This window comes from Athene noctua, chromosome 15 (assembly GCF_965140245.1).
Source record: "Athene noctua chromosome 15, bAthNoc1.hap1.1, whole genome shotgun sequence".
NCBI classification, from domain to species: Eukaryota; Metazoa; Chordata; class Aves; order Strigiformes; family Strigidae; genus Athene; species Athene noctua.
Genome location: NC_134051.1, coordinates 3,996,386 through 4,020,145, shown reverse-complemented (window position 1 = coordinate 4,020,145; position 23,760 = coordinate 3,996,386). Strand labels below are relative to the sequence as shown.

The 23,760-nt window shown below is 52.1% G+C and overlaps 1 protein-coding gene across 6 annotated transcripts; it reads left to right on the top strand.

The window, feature by feature from the left end:
• Positions 1-23,299, top strand: CDIP1 (cell death inducing p53 target 1). 6 transcript variants are annotated; one of them, XM_074919194.1, is made up of 6 exons: positions 1-98; positions 19,484-19,585; positions 20,178-20,276; positions 20,702-20,848; positions 21,103-21,367; positions 21,921-23,299. In XM_074919194.1, exons 3-6 carry the CDS (start codon positions 20,192-20,194, stop codon positions 22,030-22,032), a joined length of 609 nt encoding a protein of 202 aa, XP_074775295.1. In that variant the 5' UTR covers positions 1-98; positions 19,484-19,585; positions 20,178-20,191; the 3' UTR covers positions 22,033-23,299. The 6 variants fall into 6 exon arrangements, with proteins under 6 accessions (XP_074775295.1, XP_074775294.1, XP_074775298.1 ...); XM_074919193.1 differs by having other exon boundaries at positions 6-94; XM_074919197.1 differs by lacking the exon at positions 1-98 and adding an exon at positions 191-453 and having other exon boundaries at positions 21,106-21,367.
• Positions 23,300-23,760: the final 461 nt, after the last annotated feature.

Genomic DNA, 23,760 nt, shown 5'->3' with positions numbered 1-23,760 from the left:
CCCAGGCCCGCCCCGCCGCGGCACCGCCCGCCGCCCGCCCCGCCCCGCCCCGGAGCCGGCAGGTGCTGGAGCCGCCGCCGGGAGCCGACAGCCGGTAGGTGCGTCCCCACGGGGCCGAGGCGGGGGTCGGGCGCAGGGCCCGGCGGGGCTCCGCGGAGCGGTGGGGCCGGGACGGGCGAGGGAGGAGGAGGCGGCGGCGGGGAGGGGAGGGAGGCCCGGCTGGGCCGGTGCCCCCCAGCCCTGTGCAGGCCGCAGCGGCCTCCTGGCAGCGGGGCCAGCGGGAGGTGTGGGGACACCCAGCGCGGGGGGAACGCAGGAGAAGTCCAGCACCATCCGCTGCTGATCAGAGAGATGAAAATAAATCCCCGGTTAACTCTCAGAGGAAGGACGTAGCTTCTCCAGGCAGAGGGACTGGAGCGGCCACTGCGGAGCTGCGTGTCCTGGGGAGAAGAGGTATGGACAGACGGTAACTTGGGCCGGGGGGAGGAGGCCGCCCTGGTCTCGGACTGGCCCTTAACGCTGTCCGTAGCGGCCACAAAGTACCGCAGGGTGTTACTAAAATCTTGCAAAGCTTCAGTTTTGTACCCTCAGCAATGCAGGGAAGGGTCGGGACGGGAGGACCGGAGTGTGCTGGAGGGCTGGAGCAGTGGGCGCAGGATGAAATTTAATCAGATGAAAAGCGAGGTCATGTACTTGGGAAAAGACTTTCCGCTGTAAGGCGAGCGCTCCAGCCTGACTGAGGTCGTGCCAGCTTGCAGAGAGGACGGCTGGGAGCTGCCAGCAGGGCACAGCTGTGAGAAGAGCAAATGTGATCCGTTACCCAGACAGATCCCTGGTGGAGGAGGCAGCCAGGCCTAGGTACAAGTGTGTGTGTTTCCAGGTGTCTCTGCTCGGGAGATGAGCTTGAGCTGGAACTGCCTGTTCAGTGATCAGGAATGATGAGCCCATTTTAGAGGAGCTGAAAGAAGCTCGGATGTCTTGACAAGCAGGAAGAGAAATTATGATGATTGTCCATCAGCACATTGGCAGTGTGAACCCAGTGGAACGAGGAGAGCTCATTCAGCTAATGGGTAGCACAGCACAACAAATAACCAATGAATAAATGTTAGTGGGAGGCTGGGAGGTCTTTAACCATTAGAGCAGTGAAATCTTGATTCTGCCTCCCAAGAGGACTGGAGAGGCAAAAGGGTGGGAGCTGTTAAAGCAACATTCGATTGCTTTATGCAAAGCACAGTGAGTTGTGATTGCTGCTAAATGAAGGGATGGGGCTTGGGACCCTAGGAACAGCTCCAGGACCGTGCACGGGAGCAGGAACAGGCAGGCTGGGATGAACAGTGCCATGTTGATGTCCTCTGGATTGTCCGCAGGAGTCGTGCTCAAGGTTAAACTTCTCCAAGTCGCTGCAAGCATGGGTGTGTGCCCCTTGGCCTAAGGCATCAGTGGAAAAGTTGTTCAGAGATGGTCTCCTTGCACCAGTGAGAACTGGTGAGGGGACTGGTGGTTCTTGTGTTCCAGGCTGAGCCTAAAATATCAGGTGCTAGACTAGGTCAGGCACAGTGATTTTGAGTAGAACTATTTTAAACTATAATTATAGTGGGTTTGGGCTATATGTAAAACTTGCTGAGAAACACTTTGTGAATATGCAGGATACCCTCCTGTTTGTTCCCTTTCAACCAATGTGCTTGAAATGGAGTTTCCATTTCAGCAGGGGCCCTTCTGCTTCCCAGAGTGTGTGACTGGAGTAGGCGGTAGGGAAACTAGAGTATTATGTAGTGTAATATATAACTATGTCATTCATTCATTTTTAGAAACTAACCAAACTTGGGTCAGCGTGGAAAGCATAGGCTGAAAACTTCCCTTTCCCAAAGGCTTCTCTGTCTGAATGTTGTAGCGATGTCCATGCGCCCCAGGAAATCCTTGGAAGCATTTAGTGATGTACCTGCACTGTTCTCCTTAGGTGTTATTTGAGGAAGGAATTTCTGCTTGGAGGTAGAGAGGCAACAACTTTAGGAACTGATACGAGGCTGTCTAGTGGTGTGGCTTGAGCACAGATGGGGAATGAGGCTGTAACAGGGGCAGTGTGATGGAGCAGCGTTCCCAGATGTCCCCTGAGTGATGCCAAGTGGAGCAAACATGCTCAGTCCTACCCAGCTGCTGTTGTACGGTTGGTGGGGCTGCGGTGGCTGTGTCTGCTCAGGGCTGCACTCAGGGAGGTGTTGGGAGAGGGGATGTGCATGTTTGTGTGCTGAGTACCAAAAGATCTTTCACAGGTGTGAGTGGGACAGTTAACAGAGAGGGAGTTTCTCTTTCAGAACCCGAGCCTTCCTAAGAAGGTGGAAGACCGTGCTGAGTTGCTTGTGTTCCCTCAACAGGTCCTGCACCTGAAATTCAGTTCTGAAATTCAGTTCCTCGTGTTTCTCTTCTGACTGGAGCTCTGTCTCAGCTGCTGTGTGAAAGAAGGGAGGGTCTCCGTCAGTGCCTTGTTTTGGTTTGTTTTTGAAGCTCACTTCCTAATCAGCCATGCTTTCTGTGCGTGGGAAATCACTCAATGATGCAAAGTGTGGAGACTGCTTTCCTCCTGGGTGAAGCACAACAGGGAGATGCACTCTGGGAGCACAGCTAATGCACTCCTATAGCTGAAGGGCATTCAGCCAGGGGCCAGACTAGAGCCTGTCCACAACACCCACACTGTGGTTCAGGGGGTTTTGGGGTCCCTGGCACAGTGTTATCTTCTGCACAAGTGTTCCCATTGCCAGTGCTGCTTACTAACATAGCAAGAGAAGGGATGAAAGTAGCTTTATTATGTAGAATAGTACCTTTTTCCCCCTTCAGATGTGAATTTAGCAGATAAATACTTGTATTTAAAGGATGTGGTTGACACAAAGGTCTTCCAGTATGAGGATGAGTGGTTTTGGACAGAGATACACAGGCTTCTGGTATCTGCTCTGATCCAAGACCGTTTTTTTCTTATAGGTAAAGAGAAGTATGAAATGAAGTGTTTTGTATCTGTTTGTGGTACCATTGTAAAGCCCTACATTTGATTTTTTATAATTGCTTTAATCAGGAGAGGATATCCTAGATTGAAAGAAGATAAGTTTTTAAAACTCTTTTTAATAGTGTTTTTTGTAGGGTCTGCAATGGGGCTGTGCATCCCTTTTGCTGGCACTACCACGGCTCTGTATGTGTGCTGAATGTACCATCAGTACTGTGATAGTTTTTCAGTGTGCAGGCTCCCATTTACTCAGCTTTGCACCAAGCCGAGGAAAAGCCAAGTGAGACAAGGAGGAAATAGTATTTGCATAATAAGGAGATTAAAATAATAATGAAGGTAGCAGGACTGAATATACCTTTGAGCTTCTCGACGTTCAAACTGCAATGAGAAGGTGTTCTCCCAGACTGATCTGTGCAGAGCTGCTGAAAACAGGGAGGATAGGAGAGTTGGAAAACAACAAATAAATGCTGATATGCCTTACGGCTCTTAGCAGCAGCCAGTGTTGTTCTAAAAGGAAAGATTTTAATTTTACGGTACTCTTCCCTTTTTCCCAATACAGTAAAAGTGATGGTTTGTAGGGGGAACCTCAGTTCTGCAAATCACTGCAGGTCTTTGGTTGATTTTGCTTCCAGGACTTGATTTTGCAACTGTTATGCAGGCGAAGTACTCTAGCCTGAAACTTATAGAATGTCCTCAAAATTTCAGAGCAAGGCACCTGAGCACACACATTTGCAAACACAGATTTGTATGTACCTTTTTTTTCCGTCAAAAAACACATGATGAGCAACTTCTGCCTTGGGGTGTGATATTCACTTTGTTATTTTCCTCTTGTTCCCAACCAGCACTCGATATCTGTTTCGCAACTGGAGAGAAGCAATGAGATTTTCATAAGCAGCATCAGATCTTTTCATGCTCTGCAAAGGACTTATCTCCTTCTCTGATCAAAGGGAACACAATTAGAAGAGGTGCTGTAGGAAACCACAATCCATTTTCTCAACAGTATAAAGTCTCTGAGGCAGGGGGAGCACAGTTTTTATTTCTGGCATGATACGCTCAGGGAAACTCTTGTCTGTTGTTACAGTTTTGCTTTTGGCTCATTCATTCAGAGTTGGCTGGTGGCTGCATTCTAAACTTTATTGTATTTCTGGTGGTGAAAAAGGGCTGTTTGAGAGCACAGAGAGTGTAGCAGGCCCATGCTGGTCATAGGTCTGTGTAAAGCATGGAGGTAGGAAGGAAGCTGCTTCATGCCACACATCTCCTGTGTGAGGCCCCACTTTAGTGCAACTATCTTTAATATGAACTCTCTTAGCAGGCCTGAATTTAATGTAAGGAAATACAAGAAATAACCCCAAAAGATGGCAATGTAATTAGCATCTTAGGAATTGTGAAGAACAGCTGCCGGCTGTGTGTGATCAGAGAACAAAGAAATGAGCTGGGGCTTTCTGCGCAAATGGAGTAATGTATTTATTACCTTTGGATTAGTAAAGTAAACTCTACCTTAGTTATGTTTCCTTTACCTCCTTTATAGATATGAAAATGGAATAATACCCAGTTCTCCTATAGATTAAGAGAATTTAAGATAAAGCATTTGTGCTGAGATGATGGTCCCTCTGCCCTGAACCACTGTGCAGGTGGACATTCCCTGTTGTGTATGTCCTTGAACTTTCTTTGATACCAACTCTCTGCTTTAAGAAAGAAAACTAACAGACTGGCTACCTATTAACAGTTTTGGAAAATGTGTTTTTGGAAGGAGCATTATAGTTTTAAGTTTACACCCTTACTCTTTCATCTTGCATTCCATTTTACAATCATAAATTCCATCCATCACATCTTACTGTGGTACATGCACGTCCTATGCTCTAGCTATATTTCATCTGTATTTACTGATTTAATTATGTGGTCGCAGAGAAAAAGAATTTTACTTACAATTTGAGCCATGAGAGCCTGTTTACTTTGGGACAGTTTCCTTGAGCTCTCATTTTGGGTGTTAGTGTCAAGGCTGGGTCTGCGTGTGAAGACGTTGTGGTTACCCGAGCAATCCCGGAGCTGGGAAGAGGTTAAGTCTGTGGGAGCTGCCTTCTCGGCAGGGTCCATTCCCCTGCCCTGCCTGGGACGGGCTGTGGGAGACCCGGGAACCTGTGCTGACAGCAGGGAGAGGCTCTTTGACCAGTGCAGAGGGGTATGTTAGGCTCTCTGAGCTCCCCCCCGTGGTTTATACTGGCTCCCTGAAAAAAAAACCAAACCAAAAATACAGTCCACCTTCAGACAAAGGGCTTTGCAACTGTAAAACGGAGGAAGAGCACAGAGACTTGCTCCCCCTTGCTGTTGGGTTGTGTGTGTAGACACAGTACGCTTCCCGCCTCACTCCAGATCTCAGCCAGTATTGGTTTTGTGAGCACTGATGTCCCAAAATGGTATCTGCTGCACGTACCTTTACAAAGGAAACCCTGACTTATGTCATTTGACAATTGAATCTTTTACTGAGACAAGACGTGGTGACTGAGGCTGAATTACATGTGAGCACAGCTTATCTGCCAAAGTCAGGATGGCAGGCACGGTCAGCCCGCTCCCTGCAGGGATGGACTCTGAGGGTCTTCCAACTTCTTACTTTTGCATCTTTAATCTGGCAATTAATTGGAGGGTTTTTTTCCCAGTGTGTTTTGAAGCACAGTTATTTGATTGAAAAGATAGACCCCCCTCCCTAGTTTGTGAGAGGTTGTCAAGGAATTGTATTAAAATAAGCCCTCATTGATTAGAAATCCTTTGTGCTTTCTCCCAGAGCCCCACAGCTGGAGAGCAGGTATAATCTTTTAGATTATGGGTGAGGGAATAAGATTACTGTCCTGAGGAGAATTATTGTAAAATTGATTTAATTTAGGTCACAGAACAAAGACTATCACATGGGAAGACTTGAGCAAAACTTAACCATAGCCTGTCCTTCTTGGGGGCTAGATGAGCAGTGCTGAGGCTGGCTGTGAGATGGGAGCACTTGTCTCCTGCTCAGTCATTTGCAGAGAGTTGTAGGAAGCCTGTCCAAGTCATACTTCACCTCATGCTCTTCCAGTGTGAGTAAGGGAAACAGCTTCTCGCCCTCTGCTAATAGCATCCCTGAAATGGGCTGCACTTTCCCTTCTGGAAAGCATTTGTCCAGCCAGTAAGTCTTTGTGATATTGGGATGCTGATGCTGTAGAGGAACAAATAAAGGCAAAGGTCAGGGCAAAACGGGGAGCAGTCTGTGTCCTGGCAGCCACACATGGCCGAGCGGGCGTTGCGTTGAGAGGCTGGTGCTGGGAAGCACCACCAACTTTGCCTGATTCAGCCAGAGCTAAATTTGCTTCCCAGGAGTGGAGGGAGGGTTGACTGCTTTTTATGGCAGTACCATGTGTTTGCAGAGCTTTATTTTTAAAAGATTGGCTAATATGTTCTGGATTGACTTGTTCATATCTCCAAGATCCAGAACAGCTGCTGTCCATGTTTTTGCTCCTTCCTTTTTGGGTTGTTTTGTTGTGGGTTTTTGTTGGTTTGGGGTTTTTTTGTTTGTTTGGTTTTTTTTTGTTGTTTTTTTTGTTTTCAAATGGCAATGACTCAGCCCTTCCCTACTGCTCTCTGAGTTTCCTGGTTTCTGAATAGGCTATTCTTGGGACAGTGGTTCCTGACAGATAGGAACAAGGGGAGTGTTGTGTTGTTTTGTTGGTTTTTTTCTCCCCTGGCCTGCCTGCCTTAATGCTTCCCTCTGGTTTTTTCCTTGTTCCAAAATTACTGAATCGTTCTAAATTGTTGGACGCCATCTGGGGCGTGTTCTTGCCTTTGTACTGAAGGACCCTTCTCAGGCACGATCCAGGCTGTGATCCTTGCCCAACACCAGCTTTTCCTTTGCAGCAGGATGGTGGTGTGTGAAGGGTTAGACTGGTAGGGCTATGTCTGTTATGAAGCTTGAAACCCTCTTGGTTTAGCCCCTCTAATTCCAAGGGAGTGTGCTTGGCTCTCCAGTGATCTACTTTGCAAGGTGTAGACATCCATGGGAGGACCCTTCAAGCTGTGTCCGTAACACACAGGTGATACAGTGACTCTCACAGCGGAGCTGAGAGGCAGCACACTCCGTTTCGTATGGCTAAATGTGACTTTGGATCTGTGCTGCATCTGCACATGCTTTCACAAGTAAGAAGAAAGTATGAGCGAGAATATAAAACAAGGAAATAAAGCTTTCTTGTTGCTTAATTAGTTATTGCCCTCCTCCATGGATGGCAGAGGCTGGAAATCTGAAGGATGTTCCCTCTGAAATACTTCATGTTGCAGTTACACAACTTCTTACTACAGAGGGCTTTTGAATTTCTTCTGAAGTTTATTCCTTTGTAGTGCAGGCTGGGGAAAGTCACCTTCCAGTAGCAGGTACTACACCCTGGGCCAGGCGTGCTGGCAACCGCTCTTGCTGTGCAGATATGTAGTTGGAAGTGAACATGGTGTCTAATACTAAACAATCTTTGCTGGGTTTTAGTTTTATTAAGAGCACAGCTCTTTCTGTCAAGACACAGTTGTATGCGAGGGGGAAGTAGCCGGAGCTGTTGTATATTTTGCCTTGAAAAATACAGTTGGCTTTTTAAAAAAAACAGAGGCACTCTATGTTGTCTTGAAGTCTGTGGTTACCAAGCAAAATTTCTCAGGCAAAAGTACTAGAGGACTCCAAACACAAGGATAGTGTTCTTCTTTAGCATCCCTCCACGTTTTTGGATATGCTGTATTGTTGTTAAGCCAACCAAGATAAAAGCTTTTCTGTGTGAGGAGGCTTTGAGAACATTCACTGCCAGATTAAATTAGCCTTTCTGAGAATAAATTAGCCGTTGTGATGTAGGCAGCCCTGCTCTCTGCAGCTGTAAACTCCATGCATGCTAGTGCCCACAACAGATAACTTAAATGGTGGATGTGGTAGCTGTGTTTGAGGTAGGGCTGTTAACCTGAGATTAGATTTCTGGCTGGTGATGAATGAAAATCAGCCCCTTGAATTTTATTGGTTATTTCTCCAAATAAGCAGCAGGCCACCCTTTTAAGAGAGGGAAAGGAACCCCTGGGCTTCAGCACAGCTTCATTTTGGGAGGAAATCATGGAGTAAAGCCAACACTGTACCCCTACTGCAGTGACTCTCTGACCTGGGATGCTTTTGAGGTCCTCGGGGGTCCCAGTCACCCAGTGTGTGACAGAAGGGCAGTGTTGGAGCTTTGTGTTGGAGGGGAGGAGGGCTGTTGTGATGGCATTTCTGTGCGGCTGCTGACTCCTTTGGGCTTGTGTTTTTAACTGACCACTGGATAAATAGTTGCTGCTAGTGTGTGCATGCTGCCCCTTTCTTAAAGGTGTGTTCAGTTTGTCTTAGTGCCTTGATTCTGCTTTATGGTATATAAGGAAGTGCTCGCAGGAGGTGTGGATTATGTGCTGAAGGCTCGGCTTGCTTTTCCCACCTACTCTGCTGTGACCATTCAGCTCCTCCAAAATCTTAACATAGTCTGAGCAATAGAGTGAAGCTGGATCTAGAGACCATTTCTGTTGCCATTAAATATCAACTCCTCCCCTGAGCTGCTTGTAGGTCTTCCACAGAGATGTCATCTGGAGCGTATTTGTGTTTTGGGAATGGAGGTTCATGTCTTCGAGCTACAGGTGGTGTTATTTTAGCCTTTCAGACTCCCTCTTGGGTGCCACAGTTCAGGATGCATTAGCGCAGTGGGAGCTTGGTTTTGAGCTGGCTGCTGGGCTGTTTTGATGAGGAGTAACAGTTCCCAGCTTGTTTAGTGTTGTAGCTGTGGGAGCTGCTCTGTCTTCATCAGGATCAGGACAAGATTTCAGTCCTGAATCCTCCAGAGCAGCTGAGCTGTTTACCTGCCCTGAGGGCATTTTGGTATTATGTGCTTGAATTTTCACCAGTCTTATCCCCTGCTGGGAGAGCAGTGACCCAGCCTTAGGACTGTTTGAAACCCTCTGACCAGTGATGCTTTTTTAATTTAACAGTAAAGCAGTGAGGTGTTGCCTTGATTGAGGCAGAGAAAGGGTGTAGAACTCAGAACAGGGACTTGAGGAGATGTGTTGGTGCATATTAGGGATGCCTTTGAATCCAGCTGCTGCGTCAAGGTTTTTCAGGGAGAGGTCTTCTGCTTGCTTTGCAGTTCTGGAGTCGGTGGGGCTTATACCCAGGTGATGTTCCACACATTCCAAAACTAGGGTGGTGCCTGGAGCCATGGCCTGGAGAGGTTTGAGGACATCATCTCTCTTCCTTCACCCTTGTTTTCAAAGGGAATACAGCTCTGCGTGCTTGACTGCAAATCTTGCTGAACTTGGCTAGCCGATTTGTATCTTGGTCAATGTTCTTGTCAGATCTGCTTACCTTTAGGTGAGCCAGGCTAACGATGTGGCTTTGCGTGTCTTCATTGTCTGCCCTGGAGGACTGCTGTGTGTTGCTTCCGAGCAAGCGGTAGTGGCAAATTAGGTTCATGGGGAAGAAGCTTTTGGTGTGATCTCAGGGACAGATACATATCTTTGTTCAGCAGATAGCAACAGAGTTTTGGGGAAGGGGTTATGAAGGAGTTGGCAGGAACTTGGTGCTGCAAACTGAAACTAAAGTCACAAGATGCTTTGGAGTAGAAATGACTTCCCTGGACCAGGAAGTCGCTGCAGACGGGCCAAGTCTGGCTGGAACTGGAGGGAGAAATGGGACTGGCAGAAGCTGTGTGTGACTCGGGTGCGTCCCAGAGCTCCCTCTGCGCCACTGCTGTGCTGCTGGAGACGACCCAGCACTGGGCACACTCAGTGGCTGTTGATTAACCCAGGTGGGTTCCTTCTCTGTGAGCTGGGACATTGTCGTCTTTGAGCAGCCCAGATGAGCTGGACTTGGGAGCAGGGGAGTGCAGGGTACACGCAGGAGGTCAGACTGCCATGGGATGAGCGAACCCCACACTAACAAGGCCCTGGGCCACCCCAAGAGAGGGCCTGATCTGGAAACAGGAAGGTCTGGTCATGCTGTGGGAGCAAGAAGGTGAGTGTGATAACATGAGTGGCCTCGGTACAGAGGAGTTCCTTCAGTGCACGTGTCCCTGGATGTGCAGGGGTCCTCCCTGTTGGCAGTAGGACTTGAGAGAGATCTCAGACCTTACACACACACTCGTTTCTTAACCTCTAACCATGCTTTTTTGCGGAGTGAGCCATGGCCTTAAATAAAATTGAGTGATGTAGAGCACTTCTCACTAGTCCTAAGGAAAAAAAAAAAGCAAGGTGACAGTGTACCTGTTAAATCTAAATGTCAGCAGCTTCTCTGGCACCAAGACGGGTATCTGTGAGGACAGAAAATGCTAATGTTGGAGACTGGAGTCAGTCCTAGCAATAGCTGTTGCTGTGCCTCGGATAAGAAAACATCAGTACCGTGACATATGTTTTGTACATCACTTGGAAGGAAAATGGATCTGGAATCACCACCAATGTATTCTAAATTATTTAATTGTGTTGCAGAATCTGCAAGGGAATTCTGAATAGGCTCTTGGGCTCTGATTAATTCTGAAGCTGAAATGTGGCTACATCTCCACAAAAGTGCTGATCCTCTATGACTCTAATTTCCTCCTCCCTTGGAGCTTACAGTATTATTTAATGGAAGTCACACATCTAATCAGTTTGATTCAGCGATGATGTAGCTATATTATTTGACTTTCTCTCAAAAAGTTCTACAGAATGAGGGAGTAATGAAAAACGGGGTGCATAAAGGAATAAAATATTTTTAGTATAGTTTTGAGAAGGAAATCTATAAAATCCTGAATTGTGCTATGAGACATAGTGGGTAATCATCCTGTATTCATCTTGTGCGCAAGAGCTGGGAGGTGCCATTGAAATGGGCAGACAGCAGCCTGTGACAGCAGGAGACACTTTTTCGTGTAGGTAACCGAAGAGCAGAACATGCCACTGCCATCTGTGGCAGAGCTCAGCAAGCTGGTGGGCTATAAAGGAATTAGGGTGGTCCATGGAGAAACTCCAGGCTGCCTAATCTCTAAAACCCTGGGAGGGGCTGACAGGGGACAGTCCTTCTGCCTTCACTTGCTTCCTAACTCATCCTTAAGCATCTGTTATGGGCTGCCGTCAGAGGTGAGCTAGGGAGCTGTGCCTGTCTTTAGGAATTGTGGAGCTTTTGCCCGATCTCTGGGATTTCTGCTTGCTGTTAAGCTTCTTGAGCTGTTTTGTTTTGTTTGTTTAAATAAACAACTAGTCTTGTGGCACAGTTAAGTTTGATGTTATGTTAAAACACTAGTACACTAGTGTTTGTGTAGTTAGTTTGATGTTATGTTAAAACACTTGTAATAGATCTTGGTTTTAGTTGCTCTAGATTATTGCAGGTTGTGTTATTAACATTATTAACTAGATATCAAATGGATGATGTAATGCAGTATTTATCCTCTCGGGGAAAATCAAGTAGATGCACAGAGGACTCCAGACAACAGCTGCTGCTATCACTGGGTGCTTTCCCATAGATGTTATCAAGTATTAGTTCAGGCTGTTTGTGAACTTCAGTGAAAGTCTCCTGGCAAAGCTCTCTGGTTCCCCAGAGATTTGGCTTGCAGCACCTTCCTTTTCTCATCTCAGTCTCTCTGGAGCAAATTGCTAAGGTGCAAGAGTAACTCAGATTTGTCCTTAATGTTTCTTTTAAATCACATCTTTGCATCCATAAGAACACCTGGCATATAGTGGTCTGTCTTCGCTCCTGAAGCCAGGTCCCAGGTGGTAAATTCTGATCAGTAAGCACCTCCTTGAGTGCAGGGGAGGGAGTGTGTTTTCCAGGGCCAGTAGCAGCCTGTAAGGCAGCCTGGCTGCAGCGTCCTTGGTGCTTGCTCGTGTTCAGCAAACTGTCTTGGGGGGGCTGGGTTCACCGGCGCTTGTGCTCCAGAGTGCTCTGTGCATGCCTGAGCCTTCCCCGGTGCCCCTAAATGTGTAAGTTCAGTTCTGGGGTTCAGTTTTGAAGAGTGAGGCAATGGCGTCTCCTCACTGATAACTCACAGGCTCCCATGCAGCCCTTCTTGGCTCTTGTCACCGCCAGCACGGCAAGCTCTGCAGACGCGTGATGCTTCCCGCAGCTGTGTGCTGCAGCTTGGGAGCCCACAGAGAGCAAAGAGCTACCCCAGTTCGTTCTTTTCATTTTGCCTGGTTTTTCTTTAAATGTTCAGGTTAACCAGGTCCTGGCAATGCTGCTTCTGCAGCCTGGGCGTGGAGAGCCAACGAGCACTTGGTCAGCCCATCTGGAGGCGAATAGCACTGGAGAGAATCCCAGAGGCAGCAGCAGGTCCTGACAAGTGCTCCTCCTGCACGTAACCCTTTGTGGGTGTTGCAGATAAATCATCCTTGTTTTAAGCAGGGGGATTTTGTGTCCACTTTTCCTGATATCCATAGAGAGGAGCTGCACGAAGCAGTAATTTGAATCTCTGGCTGAGGACAGCTGAGCCTAGGCTCTGTCATGGAGATTATCTGACTGTGCTTTGGATTTAATGCCCTGAGAAATCTTGCGTTGGACACAGCACCTGGCTTCCAGCGAGGATCCTGCTCTTAGCTGATTTGCCTGCTGGGTTATGGTGACACACAGAAGGTCAGATGACGTGTCTGAGGTCCCAAAGTAAATGACTGCAATGGGGATGCTCCTCCAGAGGTTCACATACTGTAGAGCAGAGCAGGGAGTTTTGGCCATCTGACGTAGCTGGATTGAATGGTTAATAACCTTCTCCTCGAGCAGTCCTCTGCTGCTTTGCCAGCAGAGCTCTCCATCCTTGCACTGATGGAAGAGCCTGACCCTCCTGGAAGTAGCAGTTTTCTGCAGCTGAAATTTGACAGCAGAAGTGTGGGAGAAACCTGCTGTTCTGTGAGCAGCCTGACTGTTCCTGCACGATGGGTTTGTGCTCCTTGGCAGCGGTGCTGGAGGCGCAGGGCTTACGCTCGGGGAAATGCAGCTGAATCGTTCAGAAAAAGAACAGACCTTTCTCTTAGTCCTTAACTTGGGTTTCCATCTGTGCCTTGCACAAGTGTGCTGTAAGCATGCGCCCTCTTGCTGTCTTGCCCAGGACCAGGATGATGAGTTGAAGAGGTGCTGCTAGGGTTAACAGCGGTGTAAAGGAGGGGGTACTGCTGCTGCCTGGTCAAGGATTGCCAGGGCATCCTCTTTCTAAAGGAGGCTGCAGCACTTGCCTGCTGTTTATGCCTTCCCTCCTGGCTCAGGGGAGATGGTGTGCAGGCTGGAGGCAGCAAACGCGCATGGGAAGAGGCAAGGCTGAGGGGGAAGTTTGGCTCCCTCACAGGGAAAACATTCCTTTTTTTTGTTCTCCATAAAAACCAGGCAGAAGTAACAACTGATACTGCTTTTTCAGCATGGATTTTTGCTGTCTTTCATTTCAAGGTAAGAGCTGTCTGCCGTGGTGCATGTGGTGCTTTCAGGAGCAGTGGGAGTTGAGCCACGTCCCTGCGAGCTGTGTGTAAGCAGGCATGCGTGTGGAGAGGGCAGCATCCTGGGCTCGCTCTGTGGCACAGGTGTAACGCAGAGAACACGCTGCGGAGCAGGTCCAGGCTGGGCTTCGGAGGTGCTGCTCAGAAATGCCATTGTGGAGGAGGGCGGTTGTGATTGCCACGGTCAGGGTATGGCTCTGTCCACCTCCCATCTGACCCTGCTTGGTTCAGTCTCTTCTAGCTACCCCTAAAGCCCTTTTAAAGCATATCAGGCACTTGGTCAAATGACATTTTGCCAGCACCTGATCTGCCTTTTGTGCTCATACCTAGCATATTTGTCTGCCTTCTACCTCCTCCAGAAATGGGGAAATACTGAGGCTAGAAGTCCATAGCACACGGGTAGCTTTCCTGGGGCCAGAAAAGCTGGGGTGGTGTTGGCCACAACAGTATTCCTTTTTTAAAAGGAAGGAGGCTGGCTTCAGTGAGGGAGCCCTGCTTCTTTGGAGCTCTTGACTTTGCTTTTAAAGATGTATTTACAAAAGCTTGGAAGCTGAAATTTGTGTCTGTTTGATGTGCAACAAAGCTGGAAGTGGTTGTATCCTTTTATTTATTTATTTAATTTTAGTGTGTTTCTTCCTTTTCTAAATATCGGAAGTTAGTTTTTATGGAGGAAGAGCTCCAAAAATGTGCAGTAGCAGCTTTTGAAGTGTCAACATCACTGAACGTGGTTGAATATCAACAAACGCTGCTTCCTGTCTCAGTGGCTGGAGCCATGTAGGCAAAACAGCCGAATCACTGTGGGTCTCCAGTTATCAAAGGCAGGAGGAGAAAGGACAATGCACACCATGTTTCTGCTCGTGGGAGTGGATCTCAGCTGCGCTGTGAGGCTGACTCAGAGCTGCACTGGGCCAGCGCTGCACCATCAAGGTTTGCACGTGAGTTAAGACTTGCCAGCGATCTGGTCTGTCCTTCTCAGATTTGTCTCACCCTTGGTGATTTCATTTGGGAGGAAGCAGCCTGGAGTGCACATGGCTGATGCCTGGGAAGAATGGCATTAACAGACCAAATCTTTGGGTCACCAAGAAGTGCAGGAATTATCTGTGATTGTGCTCTTCATGGCGTTATCTGTTTTGTGGTATGTTAGCATATGTTCAGCTAGGACCTGTTCTGGTGGTGCGATGTTCCCTGGTCCCACTGCATGCCACAGTTCAGTTGTTTTTGACAAGTGGTGCCCACCATACTAGTTTGGAGAGCAGGTTGGGCAGTTCAGATGGGCAGAACTTTCCTCTTGCCATGTTTGAATCCCAAGCAGTTTCCCCGGTGATCCTGTGTGATGTAGCAGAGGGAGGTACAGCCAGTGGGGAACACTGGACCCTAACACATCAGCTCCTCTCGTCGCTGTAAGAAGCTGGGAGAGCTTTGTGGTCACCAGTTTTGGATGGGTCAGTAATGGAAACCACGGACTTTGGGGTATCAATCCCTAATTAACTAGAGCTGGGGTTGATGAGCACAGGAAGGAGGCAAATTAGAAAGCCTTGTGCTTCCACACACAGGGCTGCATGCTTCCCCACCAGCTCTTTGGCTGTGCTCACTACTGTAGAGAAACCTCAGTCAGACCTCTTGGGGCTGGGAGTTACGCCTTGATCTGGAGGGGAATGAGACACCTGTTGCCACAGGTTTGTTGTCACCCAAAATCTGCCTGGCATGAGACCCTGGGTCCCTCAGAGGCTGTATGGGAGGACACAGGGGTTGAGGCCGTAGCCAGGGTGGGCCAAACCCTTTCTGCCTTTGGGGCTGCGACGGAGACTTGCTCTCCTGGTTTTGTCTGTCATGCTGCTGTGCCCCAGCAGGGCTAATAGGAGCGGTGGCAATCTCGATCTTTTCTCTTTTGTTTTCTTTAGCAAATCACTAGCCTAGCCTGTGCGTAGGCTCCCACGCGGCTGTGGTTTAGTCCCTTGTGTCCACACTGAATCCAAGCCACCCATAAAGACCACAAGCTCTGAGATGGTAGGGGGGATGAGGGGTGGCCAGGTGTCCTGTGCAGTCCCCCAGCAGTGTTGCAGGGCAGGTGAAGCTCTCTGGAGCAGCCAGACCAGCCACAGCTTGCTGTCCCATCTGTACTGCAGCAGCACGTGCCCGAGAGTGTGCCAGCATGGGCAAAGCTTGGCGTTGCCACAGCTGAGCATGGCTTCAGGTCGCCAGTCTAGACCTGAGGGAGATAACGGGCTTGCACTGAAAACACCGTGCAGAAGTACCCCACCAGAGCTCAGTGTGTTCAGCCTAGCACAACAAAGTCTGAGTCAGGCTATGATGGTTGTTTTGCAGCAAGCAGGGAGTGAACAGGCTCGAGACTGGCTACAAATAAACTAGAAACTGTAAAGCTGTCAGGGCAGTGGGGGCCTGGAACAGGCTTCCCAAGGGAATAGCAGGAGCAGGACAGCCAGCACACCGCTGGCATGTGAAGGGAAGTTTTGGGGTGTTGTCCCTGGAGAGGGAAGGAGGGATGGGCTGATCCCGTGGGTCCCCTCTGTTCTCTGATCCTTTTTCTGCATGATTTGTCATGCTGCCAGCCTGTGGGAGCCCTTTGCTTGTCTCCTGTGTCTGTTGCGTGATGCGCTCACCTTCTGTGGTTAGTTTACAGAAGAGGCAGTGAAAGCTGTTCTTCCAGTTGAGAAGAACTAATCTGCATTTTTAGCTGGAAATAGCATCTCCTCTGTCCATCCTTTTACTGGTAACTGACTCCTTTTGAGTCTTATGATCTTGCAGTGGGTCCTTGCTCACAAAGGACTTGTACTAGACATTGATGATCCCATCAGATCTTGAACTTAAGCCTGGAAAACTTGGCTGAAATTATTGGTAAAGCTTTTATTTTCCTCTAGGTGTTCAGCTGGTCTATAAGCGTGGTTATTCCAGTAAGCCCTAGTGTGGATGCAATTTCTGCAGTCTTTGGCAATGTTTCTTTCCATGTGAGACCAGCTAGTTTTATCTCAAGCTGTTTTCATGACACAGAAATGCTCTGGTGGTTCAGTTTCAATAAACCAGCATGGTTAATGTGGGACAGCTTTGTAGCATGCTGGCATGGGTGGCTGGAGATCCTGGGGCAGAGCGCAGCCTGCCAGGGCTGTCATCCCTGGGAAGGGCGCTCCAGGCTCTGCGTGCCACGACGACTCTGCTGTGAGCTGCCACTGGACTCCCAAGTCCGTGTCTCTGTGGCGGTGCTGTGGGCAGGAGAAGTCTTACTTCTCTTTTGCAAGACAGAGGGAGCAAAGTAAGTCAGCTTCACCAAAAGCTAGTGGGTAAAACCAGAAATTACCAGCAGCAACAGTCCTTGTTATGTGCTTCAGGGGATCATGTTTTGATGCAAAATGCTGCTGTGGTTTTGTCTAGTAGCTGGGTCTTCCCAGCTTACCCCCCTGTGCCCAGAAGGTCTCTCCTGGGGGGGCACACTTCAGGCTACCCTCTCCCTGTGGTGGGGGTTGCTGCGCAGGGAAACTCGGCCTCTTTGCAGGGGTGCTCTCAGCTAGCTCTTGAGAGCAACGTTGCCTTTGTGTGCCGCTGTAAGGGGGAGGATCTGGGTTGCTTTGCTTTGACCATGTTGCTTTTGAGAAGCAATACTGCAGGGTGCATGCCAAGGCGGTGAGTGATGTTCTGGAGTAGCTCCTGTCCAGCTGACCCAGTGCGAAGGGGAGGCTGTGTGCCCTCCAGCTCCCCACAGAGCGCTCTGGCGGAAATGGGCTGGGGCAGGTTTTGTGCTTCTCACATTAAGATAAAAGAAAGCCCAGGAGAAACAGCTTCTAAGAGGCTTAAAAGCAACAGGCTTTCTTTTCCTCCTGGGAAGGGCACACAGCCAACATCTTGCTCTTTATAGATCCCTCCTAATAAGCAGAATATTGCATTAAGAGTGACCGACTCTGCCAAGTACACACAGAACAGCTCTGCAGCTTCCTTCATCCCAGCACACGCGTGGCTCTGAGCTCTGCTGGCTGTCACCCTCGTGGCTGCCGCCTTCTGCTGGTCAAGGTGGCAGGATTAATTGCTGGCTCAATCAGGGGCTGTTGCTTCATCTGAGGGGTGTTTCTAGAGCGGCTGGTGGAGCACATGGGTGGGATTGCCTCTTGGTCTCCTTGTCTCCTGAGGTTTCTCGCCAGCTGCTTTGATGACAGGGGGAGTCACCAGAGACAGGGCTGGCAAGTGTTGAAAGATGTTATGTTATGGGAAGGCAGCATCTGAGCAGTAATGGGAGGAGATCTGTGACATTAGAAAAGTCGTGGGCTCAGCTGGCCTGCAAGAGCAAGGAAAGCTCCTCGTTAGGCTGGTGTCCCAGGGTAAGGACTCAGGGATGCTCCAGTTGGGCTGGGCTCATCCAGGAGCCCCGCAGGCATGTGGATAGGAACGTCTGAGGCTCCTGGGTGCACAGGGTGGGTTGGTTGGCTGCTTTCAGAAGAATAAGTCCTCTTTTTCTTTACATCCCCAGTGAAGCTAAAAAGAGCACGGCCCAATTTATAGCTTTGTAGGTCACTGAAGGAGAAGGAGGGCTCTGCAGCGTGCTGCACTTTGGGTGCTTTCCTCTGCCTGGCAGCGCTCTGTGCCGTGGCAGCTCTGCTGTACCTGCTGCGTGGGCCAGCTCTCCTTCCCCTGGCTCTCAAGGAAGAAATTGGAGAAAAAAGCAGGAGGAAGATGACCCCCAGCTGCCCCGGTACTACACTTTGGAGCTGTGTGTACATACCACTTCAGACCTCTGGGGAAAATATGTCAGTAAATACAGACATCCTGGGAAGACCCTATGGCAGTCAGGGCTTTGCTCAGGTCCTGGGGGATCAGCACACTCCTCCGTCATCAGCAGTGGGTAATGGTGCTTCTCCACAACCTCATGGTGCTCTGCTGTGGACTTGTGACCTGATTAGGTTTCCTGCCACCTTGCAGGGAAGCAGGGAGCGTGAGCTAGAAAAAGAGGAGTAGAATAAAGCAAAGCCAAGCAGGTCAGGAAGGGATGAATCTTCCTTCCATGCTTGCTGAGGCCTTGGATTCTTGACTCAGCAGCTGCAGATGGAGGTGGCTGTGCCCCACAGGCACCTCTCTGGACACACCTGCAATGCAGGCAGGGCTGGGCAGCACTCGCTGCCTGGCCTGGTGCCTGTGGAGGCTCGTGCCATGCTGTGCTGTGGAGGTTAGCGTGCCCCGGGCAGGTTGCCCAGCACGTGGTGGCATTGGTGCTGGGGCCAGAGGGACCCTCGCTGCCTCTTCCTCCCTAAGCAGTGACTCCTGTGGGTGCTGCACGCCTCGGCTCCAAGCTCTCTGGGGCTGAGCAGGCGGTTTGTGCCTCGCCAGGGCCGCAGGGCAGCCTTGCCGGTCGTGCCTCGGTGCAGGTGATGTGGCAGCAGCGCCTTCTTTGGCCATCTCTAGGGGTCCAGAACCGCCTGGTTGTGCCCATGGGATTTTTTCAGCTGGTTGTAGCCTCAGCGCGTTTTTCCTGCTCCGTTGGGAGTTGCTAGAGTGAGACATGTGGGACCAGCTGAGAAAGCACCGTGCTTGCAGCATGGTGGTCTGCCTTGAGGAGAGCAGGAGACCAAGAGGAAAGGGACAAGCAGCGTCACATTTGCTCCAGGCCCATCGGGGATGAAGGATGGAGGGTTTGGGTAGCTGCTCAGACCGCAAGGGGAGCTCCTAGGGCTGCTCCCTGGGTACTGGTGGCAATGTCACCTTGTCCCGTGCCTGATGGCAGCCTTCCCAGGCACCGAGTGAACAGCCTCTCATTTGTATTTCCCAATTTAGTCACGTCCTACCAGATATAACTGAGCCAGAGTAAACAGGGAAATCAGGTTTCTTGATGTTGTTGCACTTCCTTGGAGTTCAGATTGTGTCGGTGGAGCTTTTCCACGTCCTGAGGTCACATAGCCTTGTGCCCGCCATTGCACACGTGGGGAGGGTCCTGCCCAGAGCCACTCCCCCCACGCCTGCACTGGGTTTAGCATGGCGGCCAAGGCAGCGCTGTAGCAGTGGGTCCTCTCCATCTCTGTAACATGCTTGCTGTTTCCTTTCACACAGATTCGGTGGGGTAAGGTGGCTTCAGAACTGTGCTGCTCAGAAGAATTGTTTTAGTCAGCTCTGTCGAGGCCTCTGAGCTCCTTGCTGCAAGGAAGAGGATAGGTAAATTTTACCCCATGTAAAATATTCTCTAGTTGTTAAAGATGGTCTTGGCTTGACTCACTCAATGAGAATATTAAGCGATGCTCTCTGTGGTTTTGCACCCTTTGCCTCAGAGTTTGTGCTTCAGGCTCAGAGGGTCCTGCCATCCCCTCGAGGCGCAGTGTCACATGTCACTGCTGGGTGGAGTTGGGGGGCTGTGGGCAGCTCATCCCCATCTTTGGTACCGTAACGCTGGAGTCGAGGCGCTGGGCAGAGCGGCTTCTAGGCCGGAGCTGCCCCGGCATGTGGGTCTTGCAGCTGAGAGCCTCACCGATGAGCTGCTGTGCACCACGGGTGGGTGCTCAGGGGGCCCTGCGGGGCCGGCAGGAAGGTGTCACGCCTTGGGTTCACTGCCTGGGCAGCAGCATCTCCAGCTTTGGGGCTGCAGCCTTGTTTCTGCCCAGGGTGGGTGCTGAGGCCAGTGCAGTGGTGGCACCGGCCCTGGACCCCTCTGTTACCTGCCACCACCTTCCCCAAGCATGGCGCAGCTCTAGGCGGGTGCCTGTGTGCAGCCAAAGGCTGGCGTTTCTTCTGAAATCTTCTGTCCTTGCAGGGCTGACCTGAGCCATGTCCAATGACCCTCCGCCCCCCTACCCGGGCGGCCCCTCGGCACCGCTGATAGAAGAGAAGCATGGCCCACCCCCTGCCGCAGGTACTGGGTGTCGGGGTGACATTGCTGAGTGGGCAGGAGCCATGTGAGCATGGCTTTCCCAGGAGTGCCCTGGCCGTGGCTTCTCCTCCCAGCTCTGCCCTGCGGTGTGCAGTGCGCTGGGGAGGGCGGTGCGATGCCCGGCTCCGACTGTCACCGTATCACCCTCCGGGGTGGCAGGAGATCCTGGGGGAGGTGAGGAGAGCAGAAAGCACTCCCTGCTCAGAGCCTGGCTCTGCTCACTGCCGTCGGGGGCTGAATTTGGGCTTCTTGTGACCCAGAGGATGCGGCTTGGGGGGTGCCCCCCACCCCGTATTGTGTCCCCCTTCCCTGCTGGCGCCAGCCCCTAGACCCCTCAGGCAAGCCACCATCTCCCCCTTGGTTCTGCCCCCTCCTGCCCTGGCTGCTGACTCTGTGTTTCCTTTCAGATGGCGTCGCCCCAGTTGTGGGACAGCCCCAGGGGGTTCCCATCCCCCCTCCTGAATTTGGGCCCCCCCCATATGAGCCGCCCTCACAGCCGGGGTTCGTGCCCCCCCACATGCCCACAGACACCTCTGGGCCCTACGTGCCGCCTGGTGAGTACTGCAAGGGGCTGCATGAAGCAAGGGGTGGGGGGCGCCGTGACCCCCCCTCTGATGTACGTGTCTCCCAGTGCCCCAGGGAGTGGGGGGAGCACAACAGGGCATTGGGGGCAGCCCTTAGGACCTTGCAGCGAGGTTGCTCGGGTGGGGGCAGCCTGGAGCAGGGTGCACCCCCCTCCCTGCCCCTGTAAGGATCCAGCCACTCCTGCATACGAAGAAGTTCACCTGTGCACATTTCTCACTCCCAGCAGGTTACTACCCGCCCCCAGGCCCTCACCCCCCCATGGGCTACTACCCTGCTCCGGGCCACTACCCCTCCCCCGGCGGCCACACAGCGACAGTGCTTGTCCCGTCGGGGGCTGCCACCACAGTGACGGTGCTGCAGGGAGAGATCTTCCAGGGTGCCCCTGTGCAGACGGTGTGTCCCCACTGCCAGCAAGCCATCACCACCAAGATCACCTATGAGATCGGGCTCATGAGCTTCCTTCTTGGCTTCTTCTGCTGCTTCGTGGGGTAGGTGCTGCCAGCAGCCCCGCGGTGATGGTGGTTGCTCAGCCCTGGTCCTGGTGGCCTTGGCCGAGCTGTTGGCAGGGCAGGGGCCTCGGCACTGAGCTGTCACTGAGGCAGTGGATGGGTTCCTGGGGTGACAGCTCCTGGAGACCTGCCCTTCTGCCAGGGCAGGGGAAGGTGCCACCTCCAAAGGCCTCTTGTAGAACTTCCCTCCACCCCCCTGGCGCCACAGAGCCACGGCCTCTCCTCACAGCCCAGGGCTGGCAGCAGCGGCTGGGGTGCTTGTCCCAGCCCCCTGCCCCAGCAGCGGAGGTAGGTGAGGCCTCAGCACCTGCCTGTGTTCATCTCACCGGCTCTCCCTTCCCTCCCCGAGGCACGTGACCACTGGCTGAGCAGCGCTTGCCCTGGGGCCAGCAGCAGCAGCAGACCCCGAGGGCCAGGGGCTTTCGGCTGCCCGTTGCCCCCGCTCTTGCTCATGCCCCAGAGTGACCCCCCTGCCCCAAGCAGGGGTCTGGGGTGCTGAGCTCACTGCGCTCTGCCTCTCCCTGTGCTCCAGGTGTGATCTCTGCTGCTGCCTGATCCCCTGCCTGTTCGATGACTTCAAGGACGTGACCCACACGTGTCCCAACTGCAAGGCCTACATCTACACGTACAAGCGCATGTGCTAACAGCACCCCGGGAGCCCGAGCTGCTGGAACGACACCGGCCCCCCTCCTGCTGCTGCCGTCCTAGTCTGTAACACTCTTTTGCTTAACCCTCCTCCGGTGGTGTGTATGTGTGTGTCCCTGGCTCCCTCCCGCTCAGAGCTGTGAGCACCTTCCCCGAGCTCCAGTCCTCGCTGTGAATGGTTGGATGGGCGATGCTGGCGCAGCTGCCCAGGCCCCAGATGCTGTGTGTGGGGCTGCCCTGCAGCACGCAGGAGTTGGGGGGGAAAGGCCCAATCCCTCTGCACCCCCTTACACTCCAGGGCACTAGTGAGGCCCCTCTGGCCTGGAGCAGCCTGGGGAAGAGCAGCAGCTGCTGGAGGTGCCCACCCTGTTCCCCATGATGCAGGGGATGCTGGCTACAACGATGTGCTGCTTCCCCCCCAGGGAGCTGCTGCGGGCTGCGGAGCACCGGGAGAGGAAGGGGGACCCCACCAGCACACACAGGGCAGGAACCACTGCCCTGGTGGCACTTTCAGGAAGGGGCTTGCTGGCAAAGAGGCAGAGAGGGGAGTGCCACATGTGCCCGGTTTCCACATGGGTCAGGGCCCTCTCCAGCCCCTCCAGGCAGAGCCCCTGCCCGGGGAGCGGCCGGCACGCTGCGCTGCGTGGGGCCCGGCAGCAGCACTGCACCCTCCATCAGCACCTCCGTCCTGCGCCGGCTGCATGCGCCTCCTCCCAGCCCTGCTGCGGCTCTTTCAGGGAAGGGAAACCCCTGGCAATTCCTCACCCACCGTTTGTGAAACATGCACCAGTCCTGTCACTCCCTGCCCGGCGCTGTAGAGTAGAGGCGTTTGTTCCCAGGCCGCAGCCCTGGAGCAGACCCGTGCCTGCCCGCTGCAGAGCCGCGTCCCGAGCCCAGTGGGGTCTGTGCGTGCACACCCTGCGGCACCCGTCCTGCCGCCACCCTGGGGGGGGGGAGGGTGTTTCCTCCTTGCATGTGGGTGTAGGGGTTTATTTTTAGCTCACTTGATGGGGGGCAGAAGGAAGGGGGCAAGGGGGCAGTGACAGGAGCTGCCAGCAGCACTTGACAGACGAGAGCAAGAGGACCTGGGAGCCATTTTCAGCCTCTCCGGGCTGCACCGCCTCCTCCCTCCCCTGGCCCCCACAGCCAGGGCAGGGGGTCTCAGTACACAGGTCTGCACACACAGCCTGGCCTGCACGGACAGCTGCTCTTTGCTCAGAGGTGGAACTGTGGCACTACAGTGTTTTTCTGTAAATAAATAACAGACCCTGAGTTTGTGGATATCTTTTCTTCTCCTGTGCTCCACCACAGATCTGCCCCTAGGGGAGTGGAGGATGAGGAGGGATGGCATAGATGGAGCACTGGAGGAAGAGCAGCAGCTTCCCTACCCTGGCCCAGGGCAGTGGAGGCCCCTCCCTGAGCTGCAGCTGGGGTTTCTCCAGCTCCACCCTCTCCTTGTGCCCCAGCCCTCAGCTGAAGAAAATTCCCCCCCAAGACTGGGCTGGAGGAAGGCTGAGGGGTGCCCATCTCACCCAGCCCAGGGCTTTTCTGAGGTCCAGCAGTGTGGGAAAGCAGAGTGTGAGGGGCCACCACGAGCTCCTCCCCTGCCTCAGGGGAAGCATTGCCCCAGCAGAGCAGACACCCCCTCACCCCAGGCCAGCAGGGGAGGGTGGGTCCCCTCCCAGCAGGAGCTGGGGCAGAGAGGAAAAAGGCAGGAGTGTCTCAGA

What these genes read in the sequence shown, in the direction of transcription:
- CDIP1 (XM_074919194.1), top strand. Translation starts at nt 20,192, where the DNA reads ATGTCCAATGACCCTCCGCCCCCCTACCCGGGCGGCCCCTCGGCACCG. An exon ending in TGGCCCACCCCCTGCCGCAG is followed by an intron (nt 20,277 to 20,701) that starts GTACTGGGTGTC and finishes GTTTCCTTTCAG; the next exon opens with ATGGCGTCGCCCCAGTTGTG. An exon ending in TGGGCCCTACGTGCCGCCTG is followed by an intron (nt 20,849 to 21,102) that starts GTGAGTACTGCA and finishes TCTCACTCCCAG; the next exon opens with CAGGTTACTACCCGCCCCCA.